General features: G+C 46.2%; 1 protein-coding gene across 1 annotated transcript in view; it reads left to right on the top strand.

Moving 5' to 3' along the window:
* Window positions 1–8,183, top strand: part of APCDD1 (APC down-regulated 1) — a 29,308-nt gene extending 21,125 nt beyond the window's left edge. Inside the window, exons 4-5 of the mRNA XM_004703952.2 lie at window positions 5,069–5,390; window positions 7,085–8,183. Of these exons, the coding sequence (XP_004704009.2) occupies window positions 5,069–5,390; window positions 7,085–7,539 (777 nt within the window). The 3' untranslated portion in view covers window positions 7,540–8,183. The remainder of the gene's footprint in view (window positions 1–5,068; window positions 5,391–7,084) is intronic.
* The last annotated feature ends 3,189 nt before the right edge of the window (window positions 8,184–11,372 follow it).

The raw sequence follows: 11,372 nt of genomic DNA on the forward strand, positions 1-11,372 counted from the left end.
CAGCTCTTATAACAATCCATACATCAGTTGTATGAAGTACATTAGTACATATGTTGCCATCATCATTTTCAAAACATTTTCTTTCTACGTGAGCCCTTGGTATCAGCTCCTCTTTTTTCCCCTCCCCCACCACCCTCCCACCCTCAGGAACCCCTGATAAATTATATAATATTATTATTTTCATATCTTACACCAGCCACTGTCTCCCTTCACCCCTGTTTCTGCAATTGGTCCCCCTCAGGGAGGGGTATACATCGATCATTGTGACCGGTTCCCCTTCTCCCTCTTCTCCCCCTACCTTCCCCTACCCTCATGGTATACCTACTCTCATTCTTGGTCCTGAGGAGTTTACCTGTTCTGGATTGTGCATGCTGGGAGCTCTTATCTGTACAGTGTACATGCTCTGGTCTAGCCAGAGTTGTAAGATAGAACTGGGGTCATGATAGTGGTAGGAAGAAGCATTAAAGAACTAGAGGAATGTTGTGTGTTTCGTCAGTGCTATACTGAACCCTGACTGACCTGTCCCTTCCTTGTGATCCTTCTGTGAAGGGACCCATTTTGTCTTCAGTGATCATGTCAGGAAGGTGAGCATCACAGAATGCCAGGTTATTAGAACAAAGTGTTCTTGCATTGAGGGAGGATTTGAATAGAGATCCAATGTCCATCTGCTACCTTAATACCCTATAAATATATGTGCCTAGACCTATATCCCTATCATTATATATGAATATATTTACATATGTACTACATGCCTATTTATACCTCTATAAATGTCTTGTGCCTCCTAGTTCTTTCCTGTGTTTCCTTTTACTTTCCTCCTGTCCCACTCTCATGTTTGACCTTTATTCAGCTCTCTGTACATCCTCTCGGCTGCACTGCACTTGATTGAACCCCACCTGGCATTCTATGCCCTCCTGGCCATCAATTTTAGATGTCTTGTTGTTCCCTGTCCCTGCGTTTGTTGGCTCCCCCTTCCTTTTAACCTTTTTAAAGAGGTCAAGTGCAGCACATTTTTCCAGTACAATACATTGTTTGATTTCTTCAGTATATTTATTGTGGATCTAGCATTATGTTCCCTCTTGGTCCGGTTGTGAGGACCTGGGCTTGCTTTTACATTGAGTTGAAATCTGTACTGAAGGTCGCAGTCTTTGAGTTTTACCAACAGGTGCTTCACACTCTCTCCGCTGTCAGCGAACAGGGCTGTGTCATCTGCACTTCCCACGCTACTAAGAAGCCTCCCTCCCATCCTGATGCCACGTTCTTCTTTATATAATTCAGCTTCTCTCCCCGACATATACCTTTCCTGATTTCACACCGTGCCATATGCCATTGTTTTGCTCAAACATCAGCCTCATAATCTGTGTGCAGGATCCACATGAGCACGATGCTCGCATATGTTTCCACTCTGTTCAGTCACGTCCCACTTCCTCCCCAAGGTGGTTCTGGGAACTCTGATTGGGACCATGAGTCTGCTCTGAGTCCTACTTTATCGATGAGGAAGTTTTAAACCTCAGACTTGGGCAAAGTAACTTGCCCAAGGTGACTGCTGCTGAGAGGTAGAGCCTTGATAGCCATTCCTGCTACACCAGCGAGCCTGACCCAAGACCATTATGATTTCTGTGCAGTAATTAAAGACAACTTCATGGGCTTGGGACTGATATTTAGTATCATTGTAACATGCAAATAGCAGTAGACCCTCACCATGGGCCACAGGGTGGGGTCCTCTGTGTTACCAGAACCCCTCTTATGCTAACAATGAGCAGCAGCTAGAAACGGAACCCAATGGACAGCAACAGGGTGTTGCTCTCACTTCAATCTGTTGTAGCCCATTCATACTCTGTACACCACAGCTGATGTGCCCATGGGAAACAGTCTCTTCCATCAGTTACAACTCTCCGCAGCCCCACTTACCGTGGACTTGGACATTTAGACAATGTGAAAGGATGACAGTGGATACTCTTCCATCCTCTGCCCTTCTCGAAAAAGCCCAGAACCAAGACAAATCAAATTATAACCATAGAAACATCAAATCAAGTGGATACTAAAAAAGTAAATAAATAAAAGACTCTGGTGATTCAGATTTCCAACTTTAGAAAGAAAATGCTGGACCCGTACATGCTTGCCACCCAGAAGATAGTGTATCCTTCCAGCTGTGCCAGGGGGCCACCCTGCGGGGACACGTGGGCCTGGGGTGGAGTTGCCACTTGCAGCCCCTTTCATCACATTGCGTAGTGCTTTTCGCTTGATCGAGTATTGTGGCCCGTAACAGGCTGTGCAGTAGAGAGGACATCGGTATGAATGCTCCCACGCCTGGCTCCGGCTTGCCATTTGACTTGGGTCAGACAGCTCGCTCCTGACAAGTTATGTACATCCAAGGGCATAGACTTTTTGTTAGCCCTAGGGTCCCTGGGAGACACCAGTGGTTGTCACTCAACTACTAACCAAAGGTTAACAGTTCCAATCCACCCAGCAGCATCACAGAAGCAAGACCAGGTGACCTAATTCTACATGATCACAACCACGGAAAGCCATCTGCAGTATGGCTCTGCTCTGCCACATCGAGGTGGCTGTGAGTCAGAATCAACCTGACAGCAGTAGGTTTGCAGCCCTCCAGGCAAACGATGCCGAATGACTCCGCATGCCCTTATATGCAGGGCATGAGCTGATGCAAGGATTTTCTACACCAATTCCTAGACCTCCTGTCCATGGGCAAGGTGGATCTGCAGCTACCAGGGTTTTTTTTATACAGTTTTATTGGCACTTAATCCACATATCACACAATTCAATAGTTCAATCACATCAAGAAGAGTTGTACAATCACCATGACAATCCATTTTAGAATGTTTCCTTCCCCCCTCCTTTCCCCACGATTATATCACATTTAAAATGAGTGATGTAATCACCATCAGTTCTAGAGAATTCTCCCTCCCCTCCTCCCACATAGATTGTTTGCTCCTCCACCCCCCTCTTACCCTCCCTAACTCCCACCCCCATCCCTGTCCCCCCTATAAACCCTTGCAACAGTTCTTATCTCTCTGCCTCTACTCCTTCCATGCTTTTCAAACTGGAAAATCCAACAGAAACAGTAAAAAGCAAACAAACAAGAATAAATAAAGTGGTAAGGATAAAATAATAATAATACAGAGATAAAAGTAAAAATCGCGGGTAGGAAAGAAAAGACCACTGTGAATATTTAAAAGGCCAGGGAAGGCATTTTGGTCCTGGAAGTAGTCACACCTAGAAGAATCTCGTGGGGCTCTGCCTGCGGCTTAATCAGGCCAGACACTCTGCAGATGGGTTTGGGGATCCCACCATAGCCTTCTACAAACTGGGTGCTCACAATTAGGATCTGATACGTTCTCTTTGTCACATTTGAATTTTGTCATTGTCATCTTTGGATCACACAAATGTGTGTTTCTTCCATGTGGCCTTAATTGACTCCTCGCTTAGATGGCTGCTTGTTTGAACACAAGCCTTGAAGACCCCAGACACTATTCTGTTTGATAGCTGGCCACCATCAGCTTTCTTCAACACATTTTGCTGTAGCATTCTTATCTTCAGTGATCATTTCATGAAGGTGAGCATGGAGCAGGGCCACAGCATCAGAACTAACTCTTCTTGGATTGGGGCTGGTGTTCCGTGGGGACCCCTAACCCATCTGCTTGTCCCAGGGATAGGCACGACTCAGGTTAATTTTGACAGTCATATTATGGTAAGTTCAAAACCCCTAAGAACAACTACCCCAACAACAGCAACAAACCAACTAGCAGAAAACAAGAGACAAACAAAATCAAGCAAATTAAAGGCAGGGAGACCCAAACCCCATTAAAACAGATAAGTAAATCATTGTCAATCTTCCTCTTGTGGTATACGGTGATTGCACTTGTAACATCATCACTTCCAGTGACACGTCACTCTAGATCTAGAGATGCTGTAGGTACGAAGAGTCTCTGCAAGTACAGTTTGACTGTGAGCCAAACCTATGAGCGGTTGCTCCACCCAGTTCCATCTCCCATTCGAGTGAGCTTGGTCTACCCTAAGCATGGAGGTTGGTATCAAGGGGAAACTACCTGGATCAGTTCTTCCAAGTTAACCCCCTTCCCATCAGATCAAAAGGTGTCATGTTGCTGCAAGGGGGACATCTAGGTACTAGATATATGGTGATTCTGGGACCCTTTCAATTAGACACCCACTAACCTGGGGTTCCCCCCACCAAGATCCAATGACCACCATTTCAATAGGTTTGGGGTGGCCATTCTGCTTCCTCTGATGTGCAGATATCTTGCAGTAATTCAATACTCCAAGCTATAATGGCAGCAAGCAAATTAAGAGCCCAGAATCCTTCAAGCCTGGCAGCTGGCAGAACCAAATAGGTGGAGGGATGCGTGCTGCCTCCTCTGCACACCTTGTCAGCTGCCTTCTTTCAAGCCTCCCTGATCCTGCTTCTCAACAGCCTCCGCACAGTCACGTGACAACAGCATCCTCACCCATAGCAATCAGAGTGCTCTTCTGGGCTTTCAGCATTCAGTTTGTAATGTTTGGAAAGCTTGAATAGTGTTCCAGTCAGAGTCTGTTTTCCGGTTGGGCCATTTAACCAGTTGCCGTTTGCGATGTGTTGCATGTGCAGTATGATTCCCGCTCATGGCAACCCTGTGTTAGAATAGAACTGTGCTCCATCAGGTTTTCAATGGCTGATATTCAGAAGTAAATCACCGAGCCTTTCTTCCAAGGCACCCAATAGCTCTGTGTTGATTTGAACCTCTGGTTTTTTTATTTAGCAGCGGAATGCAGTAGCCATTTGCGCCATCCAGAGATTACCTTGCACATGCAGGCACCTCTCATGTCAGGAAAGTACTTGTGTGTGCTTGTGCACAACATGCACACATGCACAAATTTCCCTCTCTGTGCACCCATACCTGTCCCTGTTGCTTCTTGAGTCCGAAGGGGAGGTGAAATAGGTCTGTCTTCCGCATGCCCATGCAGAGTGAGCCCCATTTGTAAGGTAGCATGTGCTACTGCTCACTCATGAAGCTAGAGGTCTCTGAGTATGTGTGTTTCTTGACTTCAGAACCATGACCACACCTGCATTGCCTGCCGAATCATCTACCGCTCGGATGAACACCATCCCCCAATCTTGCCCCCGAAGGCAGACTTGACCATCGGCCTACACGGGGAGTGGGTGAGCCAGCGCTGCGAGGTGCGCCCTGAAGTCCTCTTCCTCACCCGCCATTTCATCTTCCATGACAACAACAACACTTGGGAGGGCCACTACTACCACTACTCTGACCCGATCTGCAAGCACCCGACCTTCACCATCTACGCCAAGGGTCGGTACAGCAGAGGCATGCACTCCGCCCGTGTCATGGGAGGCACCGAGTTTGTATTCAAAGGTGAGTCTGGCTTTGAATCCCATGTGGAAAAACTTCGGGGCCCAGGGATATTTGAGCTGTTGGCGGCGTTTGCTTAGAAGCTGAGCATGCTTCTTGCTCGAAATCTACTTGTGGCATTTCAGAGTCCCTCCTATGTTCACGCCACATGATCAAATGTTAGCGTGCTTGCCTGAGTGATGTAGGAGCTACTGTTGGTGTCTGTGAGGTGTATGCTTCTGTGGGAAGGGTTATGTTACAACACGTTTGTCTAAGTCAGTGGTTTTCAACCTTCCTAATGCCGCAAAGCTTTAAGACAGTTCCTCAGGTTGTGATGACGCCCCAACCATAAAATTATTTTCGTTGCTACTTCGTAACTGTCATTTTGTGACTATTATGAATCGGGTGACCCCTGTGAAAGGGCCGGGTGACCCCCAAAGGGGTCACGACCCACAGGTTGAGAACCGCTGGTCTAAGTCATGTAGCTAAGAAATGAGATAAACCAGGTTACGACCAACAATGAGGGCTCACTATTGGCTACCAAGGTGACCCCACTCAAAGGAACCCATGTGTGTAGAATAGATAAGGCTCCATACGGTTTTCAGTGGTTGTGACCTTTTGCTAGCACATCACCAGGCCTTTCTTCCAAGCTGCTTCTGGGTAAGGTTGAACCTCCAACCTCTCAGTCTGTGGTTGAGGGCTTAACCATTTGCACCACCCAATAACGTCACAGAGAAGTCTACTGGCTTTATTTCTAAAATTTTTTTTTCCCCCCACAGCCTGTCCATCTTCATAAAAAAATCAGTCATGCCCTGGCCACCTGAAGAGAGACAGCATAGATCCTGGGCGTCACCCCCACCAGCGTATAGCTCCGGTTCAGTCAGTTTAATATGAAGTATTTCTGTTAACCCAGTCACTTCTAAGGCACCTTGGCCCCCCACAAAAGAGGAAGGCTTGCTTCTGGAAAACGAGACATTTGACTGACTCAGCCAAAGAGACTGGAAAAATCTCTGCCGATGCCACATTCATAAGATCCGTTCTACATGCATCTTTGGTTAGACGTCAAGTGTGGTTCTCGGGAAGGACCTTCAGAAGCACTGCTACACAGACTAGGATTTCTGTTTAGTACTATGTGTTGGTTTGTTTTCCATATTGCTCTTGCTTACAGACTTAATTTCTTTACACGCCAGATTGAGTGGTCTAGTTAGCTAGAATGCTAACTGTGGGTGCTAGAGAACCATAACTAACTATAGGTGTCAGTGTTTAACAGCAAAACCTGAAACGGAAGGATTCCAAAACCTTCCGTCGTAGAAATAAAATCCCAGTTTCCACTGACGGTTTTGTCAAGCCCAGAGAACTGGGGTTGCCAACTGCAACTGCCTGAGAACACTTTGTGCCTGGGTTTTATTTCACGTGAACAGACATGATCTAGCAACTGCAGTCTGGCCTCAGCACTGGCACACTGAGGCCTTGGTTTTTGTTTGTTTGTTTTTCCGGTCACAATGGCAGTGTATTTGGTGTGACTGTCCTCCAGACAGACACACTGGACGCTTTCTACGTTGGTTTGCTCTTAGGATCTCTGTGCTTAGGGTGGCGTGGTGTGCAGGGTGGGTTGAAAGCGTAAGGCTGTCTAAGCCTGGTGCTGCCTGTGGATGCTTGGCAGCAGGCGACTGTGATTACACACTCGAAGTTGACGACCCTCTCCTTTCTCCCTCCAGTGAACCACATGAAAGTCACGCCCATGGACGCGGCCACAGCCTCCCTTCTCAACGTCTTCAGTGGGAATGAGTGTGGGGCTGAGGGCTCCTGGCAGGTGGGCATCCAGCAGGATGTGACACACACTAATGGCTGTGTGGCCCTGGGCATCCAGCTGCCTCACACGGAGTATGAACTCTTCAAGATGGAACAGGATGCCCAGGGCAGGTACCTCTTATTCAATGGCCAGAGGCCCAGTGATGGGTCTAGCCCCGACAGGCCAGAGAAGAGAGCCACGTCTTACCAGATGCCCCTGGTTCAGTGTGCGTCTTCTGCCCCCAGGGCTGAGGACATGATGGATGAGCACAGAGCCCGCCAGTACGGAAGTGGAGCTGCCTCCCAACGCAGAAGCTTCCTCACCTTCCTAAGTGTGTTCTTCTGCCTTTGGACTATACCAAATTGGACCATCCTCAGATAGAACTTGCTGAAAAGTTGTGTTTCTCCACACAGTGTACAGATTCTCCTTATAGAAAGAAAGGACATGTGTTCCTTGGAGGCACTTAAGGACCTGAGAATTGTCACTCTCCTCCCCTCTCTGCCCTCCTTCCCAGCCCTGAGCTACGAGCAGTGCTTGTTGGAAGTTTGCTTTGAGCTCCATCCAGTCTGACCCGTGGCTGGAGTCACTCCACAATAGTAATCGCACTTTAAAACTGCAGAGTGTTTGGCCAGTGTGTGTGGTTGCGCCTTGAGGGGGAGAAGGCCTCGTATCTTTTCCTCTTAATGATTGTTATATTTCTGAGTTGAGCTTAGAAGAAACAAAGATCAAACTATAACATTTTATTCCCTTTTAACTGAGGGTGTTTTCTGCCTTTTCTTTAAAACTCTCTTGCTCTCTTGGGTTTTGCAGCCTAGGATCCTGTGCCTTGTTCACTTAGGACTGTGATCAAGACACCTTTTGATAAAGAAGAGTCTTGAGGGTGGACATGTAAATATGAAAAGACACAGGTTTATATAAACCATCTTTACAGCCTTTATGCCCAATTGGAAAGGATTGAAATTTTTGTGTCAGAAATGTTCAGTGAAAAACTATCTGTAATTAAAGTTTTAAAGTAATTTAAACTATTTTTACATGAGTCGTTTTCACTTACTAAGAATAGAGATGCATGTCTTTTGTTTGATGTCGATTTCTGGAAGCTTACAGAATTTGTGTTTCTTCAAGATGCTCTCAGTAGACATGGTTAGTAGAGAAAAGATAACACACAAGCCTGCCACCAATCAGACAAAGCTGTGTGAGTAATGACATGTTCACTCCACCGCTTCCAATCCTGGGAACCCTCATCCTGGGAACCCTCATCCTGGCTCACATTGCGTGTGGCTAGGGCTCAGCAGAAGGAGCTTAATTTCTGGCATCTCTGCTGTCCCCAGAAATAAACCCAGAGAGGTGAGGTTCGATGTTAAGTAGCTGGCTGTTACTGAAGTTACAGACCTGACTGTTCAGAGGCGGTGCAGTGGGAACCATCTAGCAAACCTGCATAGACTGTGGGACTGAGACTTTGGGTCAAGTCCTCTTACTGCTAACCAGCACAGCTTGAGTAGATCTCTTCACCCCCCACCAGCTCCTGCCCTCCAGGGCTTTGATTCTTTCTCACAGGGACTGGGGGTGGGGCCTATGATTCCATGTCTGTCCATAAGGTTGTTCTGTCTTCAATGGTGCTACACAAACACCGTGCATTGCTAGTGATAAACCAGGGAGGACCATGGTGGAGGAAAGCAGTGAGCCAGCCCGAGACACCAAGGGTGAACCTGGAGAACGCAGTCCAGGCCGTTAGCCCAGCATGCGTTTGAAAACCAACTTTCTGCAATGCTGTCACAATACAAGTGATGTTATGCGGAGCCGGGTGGTATAGTGTACTGAAGCGTTTTATGTTCGAATATATTTTAAGTTGTGGTTTATTCAAGATGAAAGCACAAAGTATCTACCAAATGTAATAAACCAACATGTCAAAAATACTCTCACTAAATAGATTTTACCCATGGAGCTACTTAACGCATGCAAAGGCTGTCTTTAAAGACAGAATAAAGTCATCTGATAAGCAACACTCACCGTTAAAGAATACCCCAGTGTTTACCACAGGAGTGATAGATTACGTTTCCACTGGATTCACAGCCACTCACCTAGACGAAGCTATATGCAATTTTCATAATTACACTATGCACACACAGAGATATTAACATGTGTATAATGCGTGTGCATTTATATTTATTTTAAAGATAACATGAAATTCATGTGGGCATATCATTTAAAGAAACATATAGGAGGGTATGTCAACCAGAACTCGTATATGTTTCCGGTTCATACATGCATAGGTTGGTTCCAAATAAGACATGTTTAGAAATAGCTCTGTGGTCAGGGGATGGCTGCGAACAGGTTTTCTCAGTGAATGTACTTGTCCTAGTCTTGTCGGGTACCTTCAAAAAACAGTGCCATGAGCACATGGGATTCAGACGGGATTTGCTGGACCTCTTAATTCAAAGCAGGGAGGCTTTGGGGACCTTTTTTTTTTTTTAGAATGACAAAGGGGTAATCTTGAGATAGTTTTCCAGTGAAAAAATATCTAAAGATTATGACTCTGGATGATCATAGGGCCTTCTTGGAAGCTGGTTTAAGAAAACTAGAAACTGAATTCTTGAGAAAAAGGCAAAGGAATACACATGGGGATTTTTTACCCCCATCATGGCAATGCATCTACTTATTTTGCAGAAGTAGCAAGAGCTGACCTACAAGAATTTCATTGACCTTACCTCATGCACCCTATCTCCCTGAACTGGTCCCTTGAGACTCCCCCCTCCCAAAAAAAAAAATTCAAAGAATACTTTAAAGTGACATGTGTTGGGTCCCTTGAGACTGCCCAAACTGCAGTGCTGTCACGATGTCAAACAAAGGGCCCAGCATTCTTTGGGAAAGGATGTGAGAGGAGGAAACATGGCCTTCAGAAGGGTCCAGGGACACGCAGGGACAACTGAGGATGACTCAAGACCAAATCCTTCCATGCTGCTATACACAGGCCTACTATGAGCCAGAACAGACCCAATAGCGCCTAACAGCACTGTCCTCAGTTCATAGCCCCGCAGTTGTTCTTATGTGCCATCAAGTGCACTCCAACCGTAGTACAACGGGATACAGTGCTGCCTGAAAGTTGAGGCTGTCTGCTCCCATGAACATTTACAGCCTGGGAAATCCTATATAAGGTCACTGTGAGTCACAGTAGACTCAGTGAGTGTTGTTGCTTTTATTGGGGGGATTTTGGTTTTGGGTGGGTTTTTTTTTTTTGTCCTTTTTAAGGAGCTTAGTGCCAGCTATGAGCAAGTGCTGGGCCAACCATGGATATATCACTGTTCCTGAAATGGCACATAGGTAAAGGACGATTTCCGAAGACCCCATTGTGGCAGAGACTACTGAGTTACTCTAGTCCTTCCTTCATGATTCCCCTTTGGGCTCAGGTTTGGGTTTCCTCTTCTCTCTCACACATTAGAACAAATAAACCTAGATCTGAATCCTTTTTTCAGTTGAGGGCTTAGTACATCTAAGCCATCTGATCCAATTTGGTGCCAGCCTTCCGGCACAGGTGCTTCCTTCTGTAAGCAGTAAGAGTTCCTCAGCTAACCAACCTCTGGCATGTGCCCTCCTACACGGTCACTCCTCATACCTTACCGATGACTGTAGAAACTAGGCAAAGGGGTTCCTGGGCAGGAGGGATGGACAAAAAGGGCGAGGAGCGATTTGAACAAGCAGCTGAATTACTCAGGTTTTGTAGGGGCATGTTAGATTAAAAAAAATATGTTTCATGTTTGTTATTTGGCTTTTCTGCTCATTCTAGTGGGGTATAAAACCAAACACCCCAAATTCACTGTCAGCAAATCAATTCCAATTCACAGCAACTCTGTAGGTCAGGGTGGAACTGCCCATGAGTTTCGGAGACTAACTCTATAGGCATAGCCAGCCCTGACTTTCTCCAGCCGGTGGTTTTGAACTGCTGACCTTGCAGATAGTTAGCAGCCTAATGCATAACCACTGTGCCACCAGGGTTCCCTAGCAAGGGCTTTAGCTGGTGATTTGATTTGTATCAGATTTCATCTTTTTATCCAAAAGCAGCTTTCCGTTTGTCTCCATTGTGAGTTACGCCAGTGGTGTCCCTGCAATGGGTGGTGTCGCCCATGAGTGCTGTCACCTCCCAAACAGGACAATGCAGATTCCTCAGTCATATTTACTGTCAATCTTCATCACAGAATAATCTATGATGTGGTTGTAAA

The sequence above is a fragment of the Echinops telfairi genome, unplaced genomic scaffold (assembly GCF_000313985.2).
Source record: "Echinops telfairi isolate 266 unplaced genomic scaffold, ASM31398v2 ScPeMD7_4;HRSCAF=17, whole genome shotgun sequence".
Lineage (NCBI taxonomy): Eukaryota > Metazoa > Chordata > Mammalia > Afrosoricida > Tenrecidae > Echinops > Echinops telfairi.